This window comes from Pongo pygmaeus, chromosome 12, assembly GCF_028885625.2.
Source record: "Pongo pygmaeus isolate AG05252 chromosome 12, NHGRI_mPonPyg2-v2.0_pri, whole genome shotgun sequence".
In the NCBI taxonomy this organism is placed as follows: domain Eukaryota; kingdom Metazoa; phylum Chordata; class Mammalia; order Primates; family Hominidae; genus Pongo; species Pongo pygmaeus.
The window spans coordinates 27,842,432-27,867,230 of NC_072385.2; the positions used below are offsets into that span (position 1 = coordinate 27,842,432).

The 24,799-nt window shown below is 40.5% G+C and overlaps 1 protein-coding gene across 4 annotated transcripts in view; it reads left to right on the forward strand.

Annotated features, from left to right (window-relative positions):
- VWA3B (von Willebrand factor A domain containing 3B) overlaps positions 1-24,799 on the forward strand; it is a 224,084-nt gene that overhangs the window by 133,188 nt on the left and 66,097 nt on the right. For all 4 annotated transcript variants that reach the window (XR_008500554.2, XR_008500555.2, XR_008500556.2 and 1 more), the window contains 6 exons: positions 2,300-2,482; positions 12,726-12,856; positions 14,571-14,728; positions 19,152-19,271; positions 20,899-20,986; positions 21,083-21,239. Coding sequence is in view for 1 of the 4 variants with exons in the window: in XM_054474969.2 (XP_054330944.1) it covers positions 2,300-2,482; positions 12,726-12,856; positions 14,571-14,728; positions 19,152-19,271; positions 20,899-20,986; positions 21,083-21,239 (837 nt within the window). In the remaining 3 variants the exon portion in view is untranslated. The remainder of the gene's footprint in view (positions 1-2,299; positions 2,483-12,725; positions 12,857-14,570; positions 14,729-19,151; positions 19,272-20,898; positions 20,987-21,082; positions 21,240-24,799) is intronic.

Sequence of the window (24,799 nt, forward strand, 5' to 3'; positions counted from 1 at the left end):
TTTAGAAACTTTTTTTTTTTTTTTTGAGACGGAGTCTCTCTCTGTTGCCCAGGCTGGAGTGCAGTGCAGTGGCACGGTATAGGCTCACTGCAAGCTCCACCTCCCAGGTTCACACCATTCTCCTGCCTCAGCCTCCCCAGCATCTGGGACTACAGGCACATGCCGGCACGCCCAGCTAATTTTTGTATTTTTAGTAGAGACAGGGTTTCACCGTGTTAGCCAGGATGGTCTTGATCTCCTGACCTTGTGATCTGCCCGCCTCGGCCTCTCAAAGTGCTGGGATTAAAGGTGTGAGCCACTGCGCCCGGCCAATTTAGAAACTCCTGAGGACTTCCGAATTCAACACCGGCAAAAGGACTGCCTTTTCGACACACGTGGTCTATTTTTGCATTATTCCTTGGATTCTCTCAAAAAGGCAAATTGATATTTGATATTCATGTTCTGTGTAGAATATATTGAGATGTACCACTCAATTTCCATTTTTTGCTTTTGAATTTTCACTGGCTTTATAGGAACTGAATGTGTAAGGCCTGCATTATTATTCCAAATATTCAGCAGAATTTTCTCCTTGGGAGAATAGACACAGATGCTGTTCTGGATCAGTTACATGGACACTAGCTTCCTGCCTGCTTATTAAATGTCTGAGAGAGCATTATAAAGTGACATAGTCTTTAAAATTAAGCAGGTCAAAAATTAAGTGGGTTCTAGAAATATTAGTCTTCATTAAAATGGAATCATATACACATTGGATAAGTGTCCTTTGGTGGGCATCCATAGTGTAAGCTGGCAGGGTCTTTGCTGGGAACAGCCCCATGAAGCTTTGGCTGTGGTCATTTTGGGAATTCTTTGAAGTTAGGGGCTGGCCTGGACTGGAATCAAGAAAATGGACATGATAAAGGCATGTGCACCATCCTAAATAAAACTAATGGCTAAAGCCTTAGCATAGGGTATGTGAGGGCAGGAGGATGGGGAAGGTGCAGGGTGGTCAACCTGCACATGCACAAACAGACCTCCTTCCGGCAGGGAGGAGATGGAATCTCGGCCTTTCTTGCCACTCCAGCTGATGTGTGTGGAGCCCTGGCTGCACAGCTGTTTAGACTCGGAGCAGAGGGAACTGGGGAAAGTGGCTCAGGTGTGCCGCTTGGCCTTATCCTAGGCTGACAGCAGCTCCTGGCAAATAAAAGGTGCTCAACAAATATTTGTGGAATGCCTTCCAGGGAACATCACCTCATTTACTCCTCACAGCAGCCATTTAAGGAGGGAGTATCAGTTCTGAGCCACAAATGAGGATACTCACATTAGACAGGACATGCCCTACGCCATTCAGATGGGCAGTGCTGGATGAGCTTCAAGCCCAGGTCTCTTAGCTCTGGAGCTGTTTCCATCATTCCATACAGCTGAAGACAGTGTAAGTGGGAGAGACTGTCATGTGTATCACTGTAAGCCCCACACCTGCACCCAGTCTCAGGTGGTCCCTTCATGCTAAACTGGCATGATGTTCAAGTGCCCCAGGATGGTGCTGGGGAGCTGGGCAGAGGGTGGGGGTTCCCCTCAATGGCAGAGGGAGATCCATCCCTACAATGGGAAACAGCCATTCCTGTCCTCCTGCCCCCTCCCTGCTGAGGAGTCCTTTCGCTGGTTTATATCCTCAGAGCTTTGAAGAGAAGAGTCAGAAAGTTGAAGCAAACCTCTCACCACCGCAGACTGACTAACCATGCCCCTTTCCAGCACTCATTCCAGCAGCTTCTCTGGGCTGTGGAGTGTGGGCCCACTCCCTGTCTAGCTCCTGTGTATAGTGAAGAAGCCTCTCTCAGCTCTTGGACTCCTTAATCTATTCCTCACAGAGCCTGCCTGCTTTCTTCAGTTTCTAAGATGAATGCCCAGCACATGGGAAGACCTTTAATAAACATGTCTTCCTTCACTCTCTGTGGGAAGCAGTTGACCATAGCATGTTGGAAGCCGGAAATTGCTCTTTTGTAGCCCAGCACTTTAAATGCATGAACTCTAAGTTCAGGCACACCTAAAGTTGAGTGACTTGGTTGGCCGAATCTTTCTCCTAGCTTCTTTGTCCCACCCAACTGAGAGACCTCAGAGCCAAGGCCCATGTCTTATGGATCATTGTACTCTCACCATTGGGCAGTCTTTATTTACTGAACTGAATCGACATGTTTTTAAGAAGCCACTCACCACTGTATATGGAATTACTATTTGAGTATCTGTAGTAAATACTAAGGATTTTCATATTCTTTTTTCTCTTTCCATCTCCCTTCCCCCGCCCCCCCAAAACTTATTGTTTCAGCCACCTGAAACGGTTATAGACCAGGTCAAACTTTTTCAGGAAATTCCTATTTATACCATCTCCTTCAATTACAACGATGAGATTGCAAACAGGTTTTTGAAAGAGGTTGCTGCTTTGACTGGAGGAGAGTTCCATTTTTATAATTTTGGTTGCAAGGATCCCACTCCTCCAGAGGCTGTTCAGGTAAGAGCTTGGTGGGCCAAGAAGGGAGTGTTCATTTATTTGAGCATTACAGGCTGGCGGTCCCTGGATAATACCTTCGTTGAGAAAATAGCAACCATAAAGATAACTAAGTCAAAAAAATGATTCGCTTAACAATGAGTGTACCAGTGTTTCTCAGAATGTAGCCCAAGGACCACCTGAGCTAGGGCACCTGAGTAGATTCCTGCATCCCATTTCAGAGATGCTAAAGCAGGTTGTAGGCATAGAGGCCCAGGAATTATAAATTAATATATTTTTTTTTATTCTAAGCTTTTTATTACAGAAAGTTTCAAACATTACACAAAAATAGAAGCATATACAGACCTCCATGTACCTATAATTTAAATTCAACAATTATCAATATTTTGCCAAACTTTAAGAATCTGTGTTTTTAACAAGGATACCCAGGGAGCTATATGTGAAGTTTGTTAATCACTTCTATACATAGATATTTGTAGAAAACGAAACAATGTCAGATGTAGGTGGTTAGTTGCTTGCTGACCTCTCAGACTATATAACCATTTGACCACCTGATAAAGCAATTTATTCTAATAGGCTAATGGGAGAAAGCAAATAAAATTCTGTTCTCTCATCCTTCAGACTTGGCCTGTGCATATGCATTTCACGGATGCCCTTCTAGGGTGTGTGTTTTTTGTTTTATGTTCTGATAAGTGACTTTAAATCCAGATTCAGTGGGTAGCAGGACAAGTCAGAATACTGATCAGTGCTTCATGTGAGTGAACTACCTGAGACTAGGGAATGAATCATCCAGAAAGCACTGGAGGGACCAGTGCTTTAAGCTCACAGAGGGCTGGGAAGAGTGCTCCCATTAGCGAGGATTGAAAACTTCATAACCCTTTGGGCATTGGGTAAAGTACACAGGAGGGTCTTGCCTTGGTAGTGGGAGCAACCAAACACTCTGCTTCCACCTAGCAAATCTTAAATGCAAGGCCTGAAAGGATCAAACTGTTTCCAACTAACTTAACTGCATCCCAGAATAAACCCCAAGAATAATTACAAGAAAACAAAAATATTCACCACCTAAAAAAGTAAACTCAGCAATGCCTAGCACACAACCGAATATTACCAGGCATGCGAAAAAGTAGGAAAATCCAGACCCATAATGAGGAGGAAAAACAAACTGAAGACTTAAAATGTACCCAGAACTCAATGTTACTATTAGAGCATTAAAACAGTTCTTGTAACTGTGGGGGAGACATGAAAGGTACAAGTAAGACAAAAATTAAACTAGCAATGAAAAATACATGGAATGGGATGAACAGCAGATCAGACATTGCATAACACAAGACTAGTGAATTGGAAGGCAGCAATAGAAACTATCCAAAATGTAACACAGAAGAAAGAGAATTCAAATTAAAAAAAAAAAAGAAACAAACCAAAACAAAAAACAGAGCATCAGTGAGTCGTGGAAAAATCCAAGCAGTCTAATAAACACAAAACTGAAGCAACAGTGGCCAAAAATTTTCCAAATTGGATTACGGCTGTAAACACACAGATTCAAAAGAACCTCAATGAATCCCAAGCACGAGAAACATAAAGAAAACCAGAAGGCAGAATCAAACTTTCCAGAAGCAATGACAAAGAGAACATCTTAAAATAATAGAAAGAAGACACACTGTGCACAGAGGAACAGTAGTGAAGATGACAGCAGATGTCTCATCAGAAATAATGCAAGTAAGGAGACAGTGGAGAAACATGTTTAAAATACTGAGAGATTGTCCACATAGAGTCTATGCAGACTGAAAATATCTTTCAAAGCAGAAGATAAAATAGACTTTTTAAGATATATAAAAACGGTCAGGTGCAGTGGCTCACACCTGTAATCTTAGCAGTTTGGGAGGTTGAGGTGGGCAGATTGCTTGGGCTCAGGAATTCAAGACCAGCCTGAGCAACATGGCAAGACCTCACCTCTACAAAAAATATAAAAAGTAGCTGGGCATGGTGGTTTGCACCTGTAGTTCTAGCTACTTTGGGGGGGCTGAAGTGGGAGGATCACTTGAACCCGGGAGGCAGAGGCTGCAGTGAGCCGAGATCGCACCACTGTACTCCGGCCTGGGCGACAGAGTGAGAACCTGTCTCATAAAAAAAAAAAAAAAAAAAAAAAAAAAAAAAGATACAAAAAAACTAAAAGAATTCGTCACCATCAAGCGTGCGGTACCAGAAACATTAAAGGGGAGTACTTTAGACAGAAGGAAAACCTTACCAGATAGAAATATGAGTCTATGCTAAGGAATAAAAAGCATTGGTAAAGATGATGCTAACTGCATAGGTAAATATGTAAAAAAAATTCTTATTGCACAATTATAAGAAAAAGTGCAGGATAGACTTCCAGTTCCAGCAAAGATAGAGTAGTGCCATCCCTTGTAGGTTCACCATCTCAAAACCAGAAAGCCCTGGTTATAACTCCAAAAGAGGACAAAGGACTCATTGTCCCATCATTCTTCAACCATTGTGGAAGACAGTGTGGCGATTCCTCAAGAATCTAGAACCAGAAATACCATTTGACCCAGCAATCCCATTACTCAGTATATATCCAAACGAATTTAAATCATTCTACTATAAAGACACATGCACACATATGTTTATTGCAGCACTATTCACAATAGCAAAGACATGGAACCAACCCAAATGCCCATCAATGATGGACTGGATAAAGAAAATGTGGTACATATACACCATGGAATACTACGCAGCCATAAAAAGCAATGAGATCGTGTCCTTTTCAGGGACATGGATGAAGCTGGAAGCCATCATCCTCAGCAAACTAATACAGGAACAGAAAACCACACACCGCATGTTCTCACTTATAAGTGGGAACCGAACAATGAAAACACATGGACACAGGGAGGGGAACATCACACACCTGGGGCCTGTTGGGGGTGGGGCAGAGGGACGGAGAGCATCAGGACAAATAGCTAATGCTTGTGAGGCTTAATACCTAGGTGACAGGTTGATAGGTGCTACAAACCACTGTGGCATACATTTACCTATGTAACAAACCTGCATGTTCTGCACATGTATCCTGGAACTTAAAGTAAAAAAAAAAAAAAAAAAAAAAAATGACACTCATTGTTGTATCGTTCTCCAAGTTCTAAGGTCCCTTGGCAATGAGTCCTTGGGACTTTATTTCTATTCATATATCCCAGACAAGGCACTGCAGAAGCCTCTCCAACCTGGGATCTCCAACAAGCACTGACAAAAAATGCTCCAGGAAAAGCCTGTTCCCCATGACCCGTGCCCCAGCCAAATGACTGGGAAGAGCACGGCTTAACAACAGAAAACCTTTTTGGCAATACCTGTCCTGCTCCAGTCATATACCATGGAAAAACTGCAACCTCTCCCCTGGGATTTCAGTGGTGCCAAACAGGGAGCTAATCTTTCACCCACTCTCTTGCGTCATGGAAGCGAGTGACTGTGCTCTGATCCCCCTGCCAAGTGGAATAGTAGAGCTGACCGGGGAGCTAAACTTCCATCCCTACGTGGTGGAAGCAGGCAGCAATGCTCTGATTTCCCTGCTGAGGCTGTGTCAGTGAGGCTTAGTGGAAAGCTCATTCTCCTTCTGGAAGCAGGTGGTGCTTACATTCTCCTACTAGGGTAATATCAGAGGAACTGAGTGGGAAGCTGATCTTTCATCCCTGCAAGGGCAGGAGCAGCAGTGCTCTGAGTCCCCCACCAGGGTAGCGTCCATGGTGCCCAGTGTCAAGCCAACCCTCCACTCCTCTCAGGCAGCACCACAACCTAATCCGGCAGTGTCAGGCCAGTCTAGTCACTGTTGTGCTTCGCCAGAGTCCTCATGTCAGCAGGACTCAGCATGAAGCTGAGCCTCTACAAAGACCCATTATCAATGAACGTGAAAAAGGAAGCAAGCTGGGGAAAGGCCACACTCTGCTTTCCCCCATCTGTGGTGTTAGTAATGGGAAGCCTCACCTCCACACTCACACAACAGCATGAGACCAAAGGAGAAAGTGTGAAACAGGACTAGCCCCCACGGTGGTCCTCCCCGTAATGTCAGCAGGGCCCAGTGGAGGACTGAGGCTCTGCTTCCACTCAGCATCGACGAGACTGAAGGAGGTAGCACTCGGTGGGCTACTCAGTACCCTATCAACTCCCTACCCTTAAGAGAAAACTGTCCCACAAAAGAAAACTGTCCCACAAAAAGACAGTTGAACTCTTAATCCCGCCACTCTGACAGCTCACCTTGACAAAAATAGCTGGGAAAGCTCACCAGATACATAGTTATGCCCAAGTGAAAGTGAAATTGATCTATAACAGTCCCCACACATATAAGAAGTACACCAGAGGAGGACGTTTACTTGGATAGGTGGGCAGAGCTTGCTAAAGGGACACAGCTGCCAGTGGCCCATCTAGGAAGCCTCGTTGTCTCTGCAGGCCTGAGACTCTCCTCTCCTGCAGAGACATATCAGAGTGCATGGGAAGAACAGGCAGGAGAGGCCCAGCTAGAACCAGTGGCCCCTTGCAGAAGACTCTTTGTCCCTGTGGGCCAAGGGCTCTCCTACCCTACCCAGTGACACAGGAACACCTGGAGGACAGCAGGGGAGGTTCCAAGAGACACCTGAAAGCCTGATGGAGGGAAACCCCTCCTGTCTCTTCAGGCAGCACCAGCAGGGACCAGTGGGATCCAGAATGGCACCAGATTAGCAAAGAAGACCAAGATAATACCAAAAGCTTCTGAACATCAAACTGCCATTGGAGCAGAGACCCACAAAAGTAGGACAAATCCCACATGCTAAATTTAAGCAGGGCAACTACCAAGTAAAATAAAAGATTTTAAATAGGACCCAGAATCTTCTCACACAATAGGAAATGCCTAGGATCCAGTAAAAAAAGTGCCCATCACATAAAGAGCCAAGAAAGCCCCAGTTTGAATGAGAAATGACAAACAAATGATGCCAACACTGAGATGAATCATATGTTGGAATGACCTGCAAGGATTTTAAAGAAGCTGTCATAAAAATGCTTCAACAATCAATTACAAATCCTCTTGAAACAAATGAACAAATAGGCAATCTCAGAATATAAGTAGGAATTATAAAAAAAATTCCAAGTGGAACTTTGAGAACTGAAAAATACAAGAACAGAAATGTTTAAAACCTCAGTAGATAGGTTCAATGGTGAAGTGGAGATGACAGGATAATGTCAGTGAACTTGAGGTCAGAACAACAAAATTCGGTCACTCTAAACAACAGAGAGAAAATAGACAAAAAAAAAAAAAAGGTAAATAGAGCCACGAGGACCTGTGAGACAATGACAAAATATCCAACATTAGTATCATCAGAGTCCACCAAAGAGACAAGAAGGAAAAATGGGACTGAAAAAAAAGTGACAAAATAATAGCTGAAAATTTCCCAAAGTTGGTGAAATATACAAGTATACAGATTCAAGAATCTGAGTAAACTCCAAACAGGATAAGCCCAAAGAAATCCAGGCCAAGACATGTCATAGTTAAACATCTGAAAATTAAAGAAAAAGAAAAAAATGAGAAAAATGACACCAATTCAATTGCAGATTTGACAGTAGACTTTGTGTCCAAGACCAAAGAAGCCAGGGGAAAAATGGCACGATATTTTTCAAGTATGAAAGGAAAGAACCATTAACCATGAATTTTATTATTTTACTTTTATTTTATTTTATTTTATTTTTAGAGACAAGAGTTTTACTCCATCACCCAGGCTGGAGTGCAGTGACACAATCTTGGCTCACTGAAGCCTTAAACTGTTGGGCTCCTGTGATTCTCCTGCCCCAGCCTTCCAAGTAGCTAGGACTACAGGCGTGTGCCACCATGCATGGCTAATTTTTTTATTTGTAGAGATAGGGTCACACTATGTTGACCAGGCTGGTCTTGAACTCCTGGCCTCAAGCAGTCCTCCTGCCTCAGCCTCCCAAAGTGCTGAGATTACAGGTATTAGCAACCCCAAACTTTATATTTCACAAAACTATCCTTCAAGGGTGAAGGGGAAATAAAAATATTCTCAGATAAATAAAAATTAAAAGAACTTATTGTTAGAAAACTTATTTTTATTGATTGTTTACAGGAGGATTTTCAAGTGAAAGGAAATTATAAAAGAAATAATTGGAGCATCAGAAAGAAAAGAAGAAATTATAAAAGAAATAACTGGAGCATCAGAAAGAAAAGAAGAAATTATAAAAGAAATAATTGGAGCATCAGAAAGAAAAGAAGAAATTATAAAACAAACAATTGGAGCATCAGAAAGAAATTATAAAAGAAATAATTGGAGCACCAGAAAGAAAAGAAGAAAGAGCAGAAATATGGGGAGATATAATAGATTTACCCTTTTCTTCATAAGATTTACAAATCATATTTTTAATGATTGAAAGAAAAGTTGTAACATCACCTAACACTGAAGACAATAATATTTAAAGCTGGAGAAGGTAAAGGGACCTGAATGGAAGTGATGTTTACATATTTTCATTGAAGGAGTAAAATATTGGTGCTGGGACTGTTATAAGTCACGTATATATGCTGTCATACTGACAAGATTCATTACAAAAGTAATACAAAGGGCTACATTCAAAAACTCTGTAAATAAATCAAAACAGAATTGTAAGAAAAAAAAGTTTAAATAACCTGAAGGAAGGCAAGGAAAGAGAAACAGAGGAATGAGAAAACAAACCATAAAATACTGGAAGTAAGTGCTAACATGTCAATAATACTTTTTAAATTAACGGTCTAATCACACCAATCAAAAGACAGATACTGGCAGTGTGAATAAAAAAAAAAAAAAGAACACAACCAAACTATGTGCTGCTTTCAAGAAACTCACTTTAATTCTACATATGTAGGTTCAACTAAAAGGATTTTTTGAAATATATCATGCAAAAATCCTCAACAAAATATTAGTAAAATGAATCCAGTAATGTATTAAAAATTATACACTATGATCAAGGGGGACTTACTCCATATATACAAGAATATTTGTTCTTTTTTTTTTACCCAGGCTGGAACTCAGTGGCACAATCTTGGCTCACTGCAATCTCCACCTCCATGGTTCAAGCAATTCTTCTGCCTCAGCCTCCCGAGTAGCTGGGATTACGTAGGCACTGGCCACCATGCCCAGCTAATTTGTATTTTGAATGGAGATGGGGTTTCCCCATGTTGGTCAGGCTGATCTCGAATTCCTGACCTCATGTGTGACCACCCGCCTTGGCTTCCCAATGTGCTGGGGTTACAGGCATGAGCCGCCCCATCTGGCTATTTGTTTTTGTATATTGGAAATATTTATTCATTTGTTTCAAGAAATTTGTAATTGATTGTTTCAACATTAGAAAATCTATTAGTATAATCCAGCATATCAACAGGCTAAAGAAGAAAAATCATATGGTTGTATCAATTGATGCAGAAAAAGCCTTGACCAAATTCCACACCATTCATAATAAAAACTCTCAGCAAAATAGAAATAGAGGAGAACTTCCTGAACTTAATAAGAACATCAATACAACACCTACAGCCAAAGTCATACTTAGTAGTGAAAGGCTGAATGATTTCCCCTTAAGATTAGAAGAGAGTCAAAGACATCTGTTCTCACCGCTGTGATTCAACGTACTACTGGAAGTTCTAACCATGGCAACAAGGCAAGAAAAGAAATAAAAGGCGTACAGCTTGGGAAGGAAGAAATAAAACTTTTTATGTGTAGGTAACGTATTATCTACATAGAAAACCTCAGGAGATCTACAAAAAAAAAAAAAATCTAGAACTTTTACGAGATTTCAGCAAAGTCACAAAATTAATACACACACTTCAGTCATATTTTGATAAAGTAACAGTGAGCATGTGGAAGTGAAAATTAAATACCCAATACCACTTACAATTGAGTTTCAAAGAAGATGAAATATTTATGCACCTTAAAAAGTATGTACAGAAGTTTTATGTTGAAAATTACAAAATGCTGAAGATATCAAAGAAGATCTAAATAAATGGAAAGACATGTCCTGTTCATGGATTGAACGACTCAACATATTAGAGATGTCAGTTCTCCCCAGCTTGATCTATAGGTTTATTAAAATTTCTATGAAAACCCCAGAAAAGTTTTTTACAGACATAGTTAAGCCTATCTGAAATTTATATGACAAGTCACAGGCTCTAAAAAAGTTTAAACAATCTTGAAAAAGAAAAATAAAGTGGGAAGAATCATTATACCTAGTATTAAGGCTTACTATGTAGCTGCATTCATCAAGATGTATGGCTTTGGTGGAGAAACAGACACGTATACCAATGGAACAGTTATAGAAATACACCCACACAACATGCTCAACTGATTTTTGACAAAGATGCAAAAGCAATCCAGTAGAGGAAGGATAGCCATTTCAATAAATGGTTGGAGCAATTGGATATCCAAAGGCAAAATAATAAACCCCAACCTAAACCTCATACCTCATGGACATCTTAACTCAAAATGGAGTGTGGACTTAAATCTAAAACATAAAACTGTAAAACTTCTAGAAAGAAATGTGGGAAACATTTTGGGGATGTTGGGCTACCAAAGGATTTTTAGTCTTGATTCCAAAGCATTACCCATAAAAGGAAGGATTAATAGATTGGACCTCATCAAAATTAAAAGCTTTCACTCCGTGGGAGACCCTGTTAAGAATATAAAAAGATGAGCTGCAGACTTAGAGAAAGTATCTGCAAATGACATATCAGACAAAGGTCTTAGTATCTAGAATATATGAAGAACTCTTAAACTCAACAGTAGAAAACAAACCGTCTAATCAGAAAATAGGCAAAATGTATGCACAGACATTTCACTGAAGAGAATCTACAGATGGCAAAGAAGCACATGAAAAGAGAGTCAACATCGTAAAATTCAACATCCCTTCAGGTTAAAAATTCCATAAACTAGGTACTGATGGAACATATCTTAAAATAATAAGAGCCATTTATGACAAACCCATAGCCAATGTCATACTGAATGGGCAAAAGCCAGAGGCATTCCCTTTGAAAACTGGCACAAGACAAGGATGCCCTCTCTCACCACTCCTATTCAACATAGTACTGGATTTCTGGCCAGGGCAATCAGGCAAGAGAAAGAAATAAAGGGTATTCAAATAGGAAGAGAAGAAGTCAAGTTGTCTCTGTTTGCAGATGACATGATTGTATATTTAGAAAACCCCATCGTCTCAGCTCAAAAACTCCTTCAGCTGATAAGCAACTTTAGCAAAGTCTCAGGATACAAATTCAATGTGTGAAAATCACAAGCATTCCTATACTCCAACAACAGACAAGCAGAGAGCCAAATCATGAATGAACTCCCACTCACAATTGCTATAAAGAGAATAAAATACCTAGGAATACAGCTTACAAGGGATGTGAAGGACCTTAACATCACAAACCACATGGTCCAATCATTCTACTCCTAGATATTTATTCAGGAGGAATGAAAGCCGATGTCCATGCAAAGACTTGTATGCAAATGTGTGTAGCTTTATTTATAACAGCCCAAACCTGAAAACAACATCAACAGGTGAATGGAAATAAATTGTGGTATTAAATAATAGTATACAATAGAATACAGCTCAGCAATAAGAAATGAAGTATTGATTCATGCTACAACATGGGTGAATCTTAAAATAATTATATAAGTGAAGAAAGTCAGGAAAAAAGAGTAATTTCTGTATGATTCCATTTGTATAAAATTCTAGAAAACTGAAACTAATGTGTAGTGACAGAAAGCCATGAGTAGTTCCTGGAGAATTGAGGGAGAGGGCTTGTAGGAGGGTGTGCAGATTTACAATGGGGCACAAGGGAATTTGGAGGGTGACGAATATGTTCATTATTTTGACTGTAAGAATGACTTTGCAGGTGGGAATGTCAAACTTTTCAAATGGTACATTTTACAGATGTTCAGCTTATTGTGTGAATTACACATCAATAAAGCTGGCTAGAAATGGGATAATATAAGAACAACATAAAATTCTTTAGATTCTTCTTTTCCTGATACAGTTGGCTTTCTGTTAGAAATGTTTGACATTTTCTGGCCGTGTGCTGTAGTCCCAGGTACTTGGGAGGCCAAGATGAGAGGATCACTTGAGCCCAGGAGCTCAAGACCAGCATGGACAACATAGTGAGCCTCTTGTCTCTAAAAAGAAAAGAAAAGAAAAGAAACATGTTTGGAATTTGAGCTCTTTTTATCTAGTCTTAGAGCATATTCACTTCTCATTTTGGCAGAATGAAGATCTGACTCTTTTAGTTAAGGAAATGGAACAGGGTTACCGTGACCTGGAGAAGATGCAAGACCTTTATTCTGAGTCCTTGATCATGGACTGGTGGTACAATGCAGAAAAGGATGGAGACAGCAAGTGAGCACCCCTGCCCGCCTGTCTCCCTACGCTGGGGCCTCTTGAGAGCTGGGCTTGCCCCCTGGGCCCTTGTCCTTTCTGAAATGCTCTGTGAAATTTCTTTTAGTGAAAAGAATCACATAGTGTGATTAAGTTAGGATTTTTTTAAGCAAAGAGAATTAACAATTTTATAATAATCTAATTTAATTGTGGGCTCGAGGAGGCCACATATTCCCCTTTATGTTCTCCACGCTGTGTGGACGAACCCCCAGACCCAAGCAGTGAGAGGGCGGAGAGGAGCGCTGTGTGGGGAAGGAGCTCTAACTCGGGGATCAGGAGGCTGAGGCCTGGACTTCCCTCTGTGACTGTGGCGAGGCCCGAACTTCCCTCCACACCTCTCCATTGTGTGGGTCTCTGTTTCCTCATCTTTAAAATGGTGGCCGTGGTGGTGGGTTTGGGACAGATGAGTTCTCATGTCTGCCCCCATCCTATATTCTTAAATGTTTCTAATTCATGGTTTTTAAACAAAATCAAAACCACTGCCAAACACTCCGGAAATTGGTCAAATCTTATTAAAATTATTTAATATTTTCCAGATATTCAAGTATCACAGCCTACCCTGCCAGGAGATGTCTTTTTTATTTCAAAGAATGATAGAAAATTGGGGGAAAAAAAGAAAATACATTTATTAATCAGAACTTATTGTTCAACAAAATGCACTGTCTTCCTGTTAGCAAATTAAGCATTTGTATGGGCTTAACATAGGGCATGACTGTGGAATCAGTAAAAAGAGGTAAATGTTATAATGGCCATCTTATAATGAGATTTTATGGCATTTTTTAAGTATTTGGGAAAGCACAGATACAGCTTCTAAATTTCAAAAATTTGAACAAATAAACTAAGAATCAAGTAAATGAGAAGCCATTTACTGAGTACAAACCATGCAGTAAGAGAACCAGGGTGCACAGATGAATGTCAGCCTGGTTCCTTCTGCCATGGGGGGTACAGTGTGGACACAGACCCACAGAGGGCCATGGAATCCGGAGCAGGTGCTCCACGGAGGCGTCGAGGGGCAGTGGTGCAGGAGGGAGGGCACACGTCACAGTGTTGGAGCAGAAATTGCTCTGGAAGTTTTCCTTTGTATGGCTGCTGTCTTCAGAGCTTCAGAGAAGGTCATATCTGGGAAAACACGCAAGCATTTCTGGGATCCCTCCATTCTCCAGAATGGTTCCCTGGGATCTGGTGCTGGCATGGGAGGTTCAAGGCAGGAGTTTCTTTCTTAAGCTTTTATAGGTGCTTGCTGGTAGATACTTTGGTTAGACAATGGGTTTCTGCAGTGCTTACTTGTTTATAACCGGCTTTCACTCCTATGAATCCTCCCATCAGCCCCAGGTAGTTACTATATAGGTGTACAGGTGACGTTTCCTGCAGTTGATGGATGAGGAAAGTGAAGAAGTTTAGAGAGGACTGAGTGACTTGACTGAGGTCACAGAGCCAGGAGGGACCAGACCTGTGATGTGAGCTGTATCTTCTGACTCCAAGGCTGGGCCCCTGTCCACTATTCTGCATTGGTCAGGGATAAATGACTATTTTTATATTAACCCAGATGGGGGAAGGCTCACTTCTTTAAGTTTGCAGTGTTCAACATGAATGTATTAACTTAACTCTGCCTTCTTGATGGAAATTTTCTTTTCTCTCTCTTTTTTTGCTCTACTTTTTATCTAAATCAAAACAGGCATCAAAAGGAAATCTGTTCTATGATTTCAACCCCAGAAAAGTGTGCAAAGCCTCAATCTGATGTCGATTCAACACAAACTTCATCCCTGAATATGTTGAAGGGACCATGGGGCCTTTCAGATCAAAAGGTTCAGAAAAAGAAAGTCCTTCACGCAGGTATCAGTGAACAAAATGGCTTGACTCTTTGCTGGTTTCTCTTCAAGGCAAGAAGATAGAATAAAACTAAAGCCACATAATATTTTTAAGAAGCACTAAACCTGTGGGTTTTTTAAATTAACATTTTTATTAAAATAATTGTACATTCACATGATCTTATATATACCTACGCTTCATCCTGTTTCCCCAATGGTAACATCTTGCAAAATAATAGTCCAATATTGAAACCAGGATATTGATATTGATGCAATCCACAGGTCTTATTCAAATTGTCCAGTTTTACTTGTACCCATGTGAGTGTGTGTGTGTGTGTGTGTGTGTGTCTGACAGTCTGTGTTTAGGTCTACATGGTTTGATCACATGTATAGGTTTGTGTTTCCACCACTACAGTCAAGATACAGAAGAGTCCCATCACCTCGGGAATCCTTCCTGCTGCCCTTTTATAACCACACCCACCTCCCTTCCTACAGCTAAAATCAAACTAAAAGGTGAAAGACTGAATTATTTCCCCCTAAAGTTGGGGGAAAGGATGCCTACTCTCACCACCCTTATTCAACATAGCATGGGAAGTTCTAGCCACTGCAACAAGGCAAGAAGAAAAAATAAAGCCAGAAAGATTGGAAAGGAAGAAATAAAACTGTCCCTATTTGCCGATATTGTATTGTCTATGTAGAAAACAGCAAGGGATGTGCCAAAAATACAAGTCCTAGAGCTACTGAGTTCAGCAAGGTCTCTGGCTATGGGACACACAAAACCAATTGCATTTTGATATACTAACAGTGAACATACAGCAACCTATATTAAAGTCATTCATAATTGCTCCAAATAAAATAAAATAATTAGGTGAACATGTAACAAAGTATGTGCAGAATCTGTTTGCTAAAAATTATAAAATTCTGCTGTAAGACACTAAAGAAGATCTAAATAAATTGAGACACCGTGTTCATAGGTTGAATGAATTGGTGTGATAGATGACAATTCTCACCTCATTTATCTATAGGTTTAATGAAATTCCTAATAGAATCCCAAAAATGTTTTTATAAACATATACAAGCATATTCTAAAATATATAGAGAAACTTCAGGTTCTACAATAGCTAAAATAGTTTTGAAAAAGAGACTAAAGTTGGAGAAATCACTGTACTGGATATTAAGGCTTACCACATAACCACATTAATAACACAGTGTGGTATTAGCAGAGGGATAGGTGGAATAGGGCCTAGATTTAACCCACACAAATATACACAAATGATTTGACAAAGGTGCAAAATTAACTCAATGGAGAGAGTATAGTCTTTTCAACAAGGATGCTGAAGCAATATCTACAGTCAAAAAAGGAAAAGAAACTTGACCTTAACCTCACATGTAGCATGGATTTAAATGTAAAACAGAAAACTATAACACTTCTAGAAAAAAATTAAAGAAAACCTCTATCCAGTTAAGGAAGTTCCACACATTTCTAGCTTCCTGAGAGTTTTTATCGTGAATGGATCCTGGATTTTATCAAATGCTTTTTCTGTATCGACTGATATAGGCTTTTTCTTCTTTAGTCTATTGAAATGGTGGATGACATCAATTGATTTTCAAATGTGGAAGCAGCCTTGTATATCTTGGAATATTTCCCACTTAGCCTCAGTGTATAATTCTTTTAATACATTGCTGGATTCCGTTTGCTAGTATTTTGTTGAGGATTTTGGTATCAAAGTTCATGAAAGCTATTGATCTATAGTTTTATTTACTTTTCTTCTTCAACACTGACTTCATCCAGCTTTGGTATCAAGCTAATAGTGTCCTCACCAAATGGGTTGGAAAATTGTCCCTCCTCTTCTATTCCTGGGAGAAATTGATGTAATTCTTCTTTGAAAGTTTGGTAAAGTTATCATGGAGCCATTTGGGCCTAGAGATTTCTTTTCCAGATTTTTCATGATGAATGCAATTTCTGTAATGGTTTTAAGGATATTGTCCATTTCAGCTTGGTCGAGTTTTGGCAGTTTGTGGTTTTTGAGTAATTGGTCTATTGTTTCTAATTTATCAAATTTACGAGGGCAAAGTTGTTTATTATATCCCTTTGTTAGCTTTTTAATGGCTGCAAGATCTTTAGCAATGAACTCTCGATATTAGTGCTTTGATCTGTCTTCTCTCTTTTTGTCTTTTTTCTATCTAGCTAGAGGCTTTCTTGCTTTTCTATTTGTTCATTTGTTTCCAGAGAATGTATAATTAATTGTTGAAGCACTTTTATGGGTAGCCTCTTTAAAATCCTTGTCAGATAATTCCAGCTCCTGATTCTTCTTGGTGTTGGCATCATGCATTTGCTTTTTCTGATTGAAGGTGTGATTGTTTTTCTAGTTACTGATATGATGGGTGATTTTTGATAGTATCTTGGACATTTTGTCTGTTATGTTAGAAACTCTGCATCTCATTTAAGTATTTTATTTTATGAAGTAGTCACCCTGTTTAAATTTAGCATGTGGGCCTTGACCTACTTTTGTGGGCTGTGGTTCTGATGGCGATTTAATTTTCACAGGCTCTGTGGTATTGTTAATATTTTGGTGCTTGTTTTTCTGGTGTTTCTGGGGCTCCTACTGGTCCCTGCTGGTGCTACCTGAGGTGGCAGCAGGGATCCCCTCAGACCAGGATGTTAGATGTCTCCGAGGGGAGAGTTGCAGCAGCTTCCCCCAGTGTTGTCTCTGGGGTGTCCCCACATTCCTGGCAGGGAGGAGGGCCTTGAACCCACAGGGACCAAGAGGCGTCCCGGAACGGGCCACTAACTGGAGATTGGCCCTCTTGCTCCTGCTATCTCTGTACAAGGGAGCAGCATCATACATGGGAACAAACAGGCTTTCCACACTGGCCACTTGTGTGGCTGAATCCCTTTTTCCAGTCCTGCCTGCCTGCTCCAGTGAACCTGAGTTTTGCCAGAGTTGCTACTTGTCTTAAACATTTTAATGGCCAATTGTCACTGCCACTATTTCACTTAGATTTGGGATGCTCGGTATTGGGAGACAATCATATGCTGAGTTTCTATTTTGTTTCCATTTGTGAAGTAGAGGAATGGTGAAATGCCATGACTGATCCTACAGAGTCGGGGGAGGAACTAAATGTTTGACTCCACTGCTAGATAAATGTTTCGTTCCGTATTTGTGGCCTTTGGGAATGGTATAGTTTTTATGTTTGGAGACTTGGGGAGCTAAATTTCATCTTCATTTGGCTCACGTAAATCTGATTGTTTTGCCTGGTAATGTTGGTCAAGGTGGCCTGCCAGTGTGGACAGTGGCAGGAGCTCAGCTCTCTGATTTGGATTGTTTATCTCTTTTTCTCACAGACATAGCTTCTAAGAAAATTTAGCTTTCTTAATTCCTGGGTACAGAGACAATCAAGGTGGGGCTTACCCTGTTGTTGCCTAGAAAAACAATGATTACCATGTAGCATACTCCTTCTCTATGCATGGAGACCACTGGTGTTACTGTTCTGTGTGAAAGCTACCCATTTGCAGATTGCTAGCTAATCTTCGCTCTAACTATCTAATTTCTTGTAGGAGAGGGTAAGTCCTCTCAGTGAAAACACAGACACATTTCATTCACAAATGCTGACATAAAGCCTTGGAACTAGGTACTTCTAAAGCCTCCAAATTATGAAGTACAGACTACATTACAATTAGTGTGGTTTATGTTATCAAATATAAAAAGTAATCAAGATGACTTCGCACAGGCTCATTGTCCTCTAAAGCATACAGATTCAAGGTCAATATTTGCTAAGTTGTCATTTGCCTGTAGAAGGGACACATCAGAGGGTAGAAAAAGACATAAACAAAGATCTGGACAGCAATTGTGGTGGGCAGAATTTCTAGAATGGCTTACCAAAGATGTCCTGCCCTGAACCCTGCAATCTTTGAATATGATGACATGTCACTCTCATGACCAGGTTATGCTGACCTAGACAGGGTTATCTAGGTGGGTCCAGTGTAACTGTGGGAACCGTGAAAAGCAGGAGCTATTTCCAGCTGGTGGCAGAAGAGAAAGTCAGAGAGATTTGAACCACAAGAGGAATTCAATGTGCTATTACTGGCTTGAAGATGGAAGAGTCGTGTGAAAAGTGATACAGACGCCTTAAGCAGCTGAGAGAGGCCCCTGGGCTACAGTCAGCAAGGAAATGGGGCCTCAGCCCTACAACTGCAAGTAGCTGGGTTCTGCCAGCTGCCAGAATGAGTGTGGAAACTGATTTCTCTCCAGGAGGGGTCCAGCTTAAATTCAGATAAAGGGAGCAGGGCATCCTGGCAGCATTCAGTTTGTGGCAGCACCATCCTCAGAGGGTTGGGAAACAAAGGTTGCATTCTTACTTTAAGGAGCTGATAAAATAGTTGTATCTAATGAAGCATCTCCTTCCATCCCCAATTCCTTTAACTCTTCCCTCTGTGATACCAACAGAATCAACCAAAACCAGCCTGCTCAGAAGCCAGATGTCCTCCCTCAGGAGCTCAGCTTGCAGTGAAAGGAAGGATGGCCTCTCTAATGCCAGCAGCCGGAGGACTGCTCTAAGTGACAAAGGCAAGCCAGAAAGGGTCTCTGTGGCCGGCCAGCCTTCCTTTCCCCAGTGTATCTGTTCCAGAAAGAGCTGCGTGTAGAGATGTTGGGGAAATCATATTTTAAATGGGCCCAGATTGCTTCCTATTCAAAGGAATCCCTTGTAAGTCAGGTCTGCCTGCTTTATGACCTGGATTTTCTGAGAGCTGGCCTTGTGCTTATGGTGCCTGGGTGTTTAATACACACGTGGCTCACATAACTATGGTCATGCTGCTGCCCCTCCATGGTTTGATTTTGAAACTGTCATATTTCATAGTTGATTTTTTTTCTTCCCTTTCTTCAATGGATGATGCTATCAGATGAGCCCCTCTCTGGTCCAAATTGTCAGCCTTTTGGGGACTGCATATGAGGAAAATGTGATTTTTCCACTCAATTTTTATTACTATTGATAAAATTATTAATCTTAAAGTAATAAGGTTTGAAACGTTTGATGCCTGTAACATTTTTCTTATATTTCAAACTGTTGATACATTTAAAATCCCAGTTAAACACACACATACGCACAATCCCGTAGGGAGCAGGAAGTGGCCGAGTGGCAAATGTACCCCTGTGGCTACACAGTCATAGTTTAATTTAGAACTCTGTTTTCTTCAGTGCTGATCTGTGTGATATCTTTTCCTCACTTTTTTTTTTTTTTTTTTTTGAGGCGGAGTCTCACTCTGTTGCCCAGGCTGGAGTGCAGTGGCGTGATCTCAGCTCACTGCAACCTCTGCCTCCCCGGTTCAAGTAATTCTCCTGCCTCAGCCTCCTGAGTAGCTGGGATTACAGGCGCCCGCCAACAGGCCAGGCTAATTTTTGTATTTTTAGTAGAGACAGGGTTTCACCATATTGGTCAGGCTAGTCTCAAAGTCCTGACCTCAGGTGATCCACCCGCCTCGGCCTCCCAAAGTGCTGGGATTTTGGCCGGGCACAGTGGCTCCCTTTCAATTAACCTGCCATATTTCCTAAGTTGTCTACGTGCACATTCCTTAAAGGGCTTATCAAATGATAATTGGGATATGATTTCTTAGCTATTTAACTAGCTCACATCCAAACATGCCTCCTTCTGAAGGCTGCTCATTCAACAAATACCCCTTTTCATTTATAAATACATGTTTATATAAGGATATATTTAAAACCCCAAATATTAATTTGAAAATTTGAACTTACAACTAAACAGGACCTAACAGGTTTTTTGGTTTTCTACAGAAAGCTGAAGAACCACAAAACAATCTATCAGAAATTAAAATGTTGATCAAGGCTCTCTTATATAATTTGGGGGAGTCCAAAAGGTCAATATTGAACAGTCATTGGTTAATAGTATTTTTATTGCACACTTTTTAGAGATGTGTTTTCTGAATGAAAGAATGAATATGTCTCATTGTCTCAAAACAGTGGTAGTGCCATATTTACCCATGCATTGGTCTGTAGTGTAAATTGCAAAGGAATCTTGCCTGAGAGCCTGCTCTGACAAATCAGGATATGTTCTCTGAAATGTGGTCCATTTATTAGCTCTCAGTCACAGCTGAACTGAGACAAGCATGATCCCTTTGCATTTTATGTAAAATCCATATGTGAGGAAAATATACAACTGCCACTTCCCCTTCCACAGAAATGAGCATCCTGCTGGCTGAGGAGTGGCTGGATGACAAATCGTCAGAAAAGGTGACGCGAGAAGGAAGCCAGGTTTATGACCACCAGTGAGTTCTTTAATTTGACAAAGACAGTTCTGTTTTGCTTTTGTTGGTTAACCATCAAGTTGTAAATTTTAAAACATCACCTCCTTGTGTTCTTAGTTCTTCAGATGTGTCTTCAGAAAACTGGCTGAAGACCTATGGCTTGGTTGCCAAGAAACTCACCCTCATGGATGCCTTGTCAGTGGCAGCGGTCCCCCACAGCTCCACCTATGTTCCCGTCCTGGACAAGCATGTCATGTCTAAGGTCTTTGATGAGGTAAACTGATTGTCTATACGTCCCTACTTGAGGCCATTTTCATTTTCTGCTCAAATAAAAAGTAGTCCAATTTCTTGTGTGGTTGTAACAGAAATGTATTTTAGCCACTGGGGGAAAAAGTATTTGTAAAGGCAGTAAAAGGGAGAGAGAGAGGCTTTTAAGAATTTGAGCACGGTGGCTCATACCTGTAACCCCAGCACTTTGAAAGGCTATGGTGGGTGGATCCCTTGAATCCAGGAGTTTGAGACCAGCCTGGGCAACATCGTGAAACCTTGTTTCTACAAAAAATACAAAAATTAGCCAGGCATGATGGCATGCACCTGTAGCCCCAGCTACTTGGGGGACTGAGGTGGGAGGATTGCTTGAGCCTGAGAGATCGAGGCTGCAGTGAGCAGTGATTGCATCACTGCACTCCAGCCTGGGTGACAAAGCGAGATCTTGTCTCAAAAACAACGAAAATAAGAATTATCTTTTTAAGCTGAGAGGAAACTGATCTTGGTTGGGTTGGCACTTTGTGGTTCGTTGCTAACGGGTAGAAGTGTGGGGCTGCAGAAATGATTGAAAACTATAGGTCAGAGTCATGAGTGAACATCAAATATCATTCCTTATGAAAGGAAAGGGAGGACTTGCGAGAGATTATGTCCTACTTTTGCTTACCTTCTCTTCCTAAATTGAGTGGCACCTTTTGTATCTAAAGAAAAAAGTTAAGAGAGCAAACGAGCAAGCCGCATGTTAGCAAAAGAGCCACCAGATTGTCCTAGGCGGGTCCCGAGAGGAGAAAAACAGCTTCCAATGGGAGGGCGTGTAGGGTTAAATGTGGAGGAAGGCCAAGGAAGCACAAAAAACTTAACACTGAATTTGGCAACAAGGAGGTGCTCATCTTTACAAGAATAATTCCAGTGGAACGGCTAATCTCGGGTCAGACTGCAGTGGGATGAAGAACACCAAAAACACGAGAACGTGAAGACCGAACCTCAGTGCTTCCTGGCAAATACAACAGCAACTAACGATTTAAATAGAAACATTTCAGTCTTTGCAGTCACTGAATGGAAACAATATCCTTAAAACACCTGTCTCATGCTGAAATCTTTGTAGAGAAAATGATAGGATGCTTGGGGATGCTTGGGGTTTGCTTTATTGTAATTGGGGTGGTGGAGTAGTGTGGGCGGGGGAGAGTAGATGAAATAGATAGACCACACGTTGATCATTGTTGCATTTGAATAAGACTTGGTGAGAAGGGTCGTTTTACTCTTCTTTCTGCTGTTTTGTGTATTTGAAATTTTCCATAAAAAGAAGTTGAAAAGATCAAAGGCAGGAGAAAGTTTTTTAAAAAATGAAAAGACCTTTTCTAACTGGCCTTGAAATAGCTGAGATTTGATGTATTGGGAGAAGCAGATGAATTGGTGAATTTTTTTCTATTAGCACATTTAAAAAATTATCACCCATGGAGGCTCACCTGCCTGCTGGTTTGGGATGACCAGCGACTCTCCCTCCGGAGGCTGTGTGTGTGTTCTCCTCTAGGCTGGTTCCTGGCTACTTTGCCTCAAGGTGAGTGCTCCTGTCCCTGGCTGTTACCTTGTGATTGGCAGATTTGATTTATACCTGCTTAGTCAGATGTCAACTCACCACTTGAACTTGACTTCTTCTAGAAGCAACAGGGAGAAACTGAACCCTGATTTATTTCTTGTGGGAGGTTTGGGGACAGCTCCTTCATATTCTCTGCAGTTATATTACTATTCTTGAGTTTTATTTGGGATGAAATATATTTGGTGAACTCTACTTAGAAATAGAATATTCTTGGGCTTATTATGCCTCCTTCTAAATGTCCCAACAACTTGAGGTAGAGTGAAAAGTAAATTTCTTGAAAAAAATATGGTAGGATAGGGAAGCAGAAGCATAAAATCCAAAGAAGAAACCATAAAGGAAAGATTTATAGGCTGAGGAAGTAAAAATGTTATTTTGCCTAAAAACATGTAATTAAAATGAAGACAAATCTCAGAAAAATACCTGCAACATATATGACAGACAGAAAGGGCCATAGGAGTGATATTTTACATGTGTGTATCAGTATAAAGCACCGTGTTTGTATGAATCAGTGTTCAGTATGCAAACACACATGCACATACATCCATACCATAAGGGAGTGAGAAAATGACAAATACCCCAGTGGAAAATTTAGGGAAAAAAAAGAAAAAAAGTCAAAATCATATACAAAAATATTTAAGTTTACTGGTAACCAAATATATGCCTTAAAAATGCAAATTGATAATCAATTAGACACCACCTCCCCCATCAAATTGGTAAGGTTAAAAATCACCAATAAACAGTAATGGCAACGACAGGGTGGGATGGACACTTATATCCTGCTAGTGAGAGTATAAATTGGTGCATCCTTAGTGTAAAATGTTCAGAAGCCTTAAGAGCTTATAGTTACCCCAGTGAATTCATATATTACTAGGAATCTATGTAAGGAAATAATTAGAGATACTGAAGTATATGTGCAGAGAATAATTACTACTGCCTTTAGCCAACAATGGAAAACAACACAATTCATATAATGGAATGTCATACATTCATCAGATATCACATTTCTAAAGAATAAGTTTCACACGATGAAAAGCCCTCATGCTAAATGAAATATCATGCTAAATGAAAAAAATCGGAGTATATAGTGTGTTAGAAATTTGGTTGTACATGTGACTGATGATATAGGCATGGTGGTACTTTCTCCTTCCCTCCCTTTTTTCTTTTACCAAAATGTTAACAGTTTAGCTGGGTGGTGAGACTGTTGGAAATGTTTTTTTTTTTTTTAATTTATGTAGTTTTTAATTTTTATTGTAGTACTTTTAACTCTGAACATATATTAATTATATGCTGAGAAAAATGTTAAGAAAAACAGACCTGGCCAGGTGCAGTGGCTCACACCTGTAATCCCAGCACTTTGGGAGGCCGAGGCAGGCGTATCATGAGGTCAGGAGACTGAGACCATCCTTGCCAACATGGTGAAACTCCGTCTCTACTAAAAATACAAAAAAAGTAGCTGGTTGTGGTGGCGTGTGCCTGTAGTCCCAGCTACTCGGGAGGCTGAGGCAGAAGAATTGCTTGAATTCGGGAGGCGGAGGTTGCAGTGAGCCGAGATCACGCTACTGCACCCCAGCCTGACAACAGAGCGAGACATCATCTGAAAAAAAAGAAAGAAAGTGAAACAGACCTGAAAGCAAATGATAAAATGATGTAAATGTAACGGGAATTTAATTTTTAATTAACTGCTTTATTTTTATCTGATAAGTAATATATGAATAATTCTCAGTATGTGAGATTTAAGCCATACTTAAGTCTTTAGAGGAGGCTTCTCTCACCACTATGCCTATCCATGAAAGAAACATGTTGAATAGTTTGGTGAATTTCCTCCCAATCTTTTTTCTACATATGCATATGTAAGTATGTGCACACATAACGTATTTATACAGAGACACATAAGAACTTTAATAACCATGAATAAGACAATACCATATACATTTACTATTTTAAAAACTATTTTAAACATTTTGTCTTAGAGC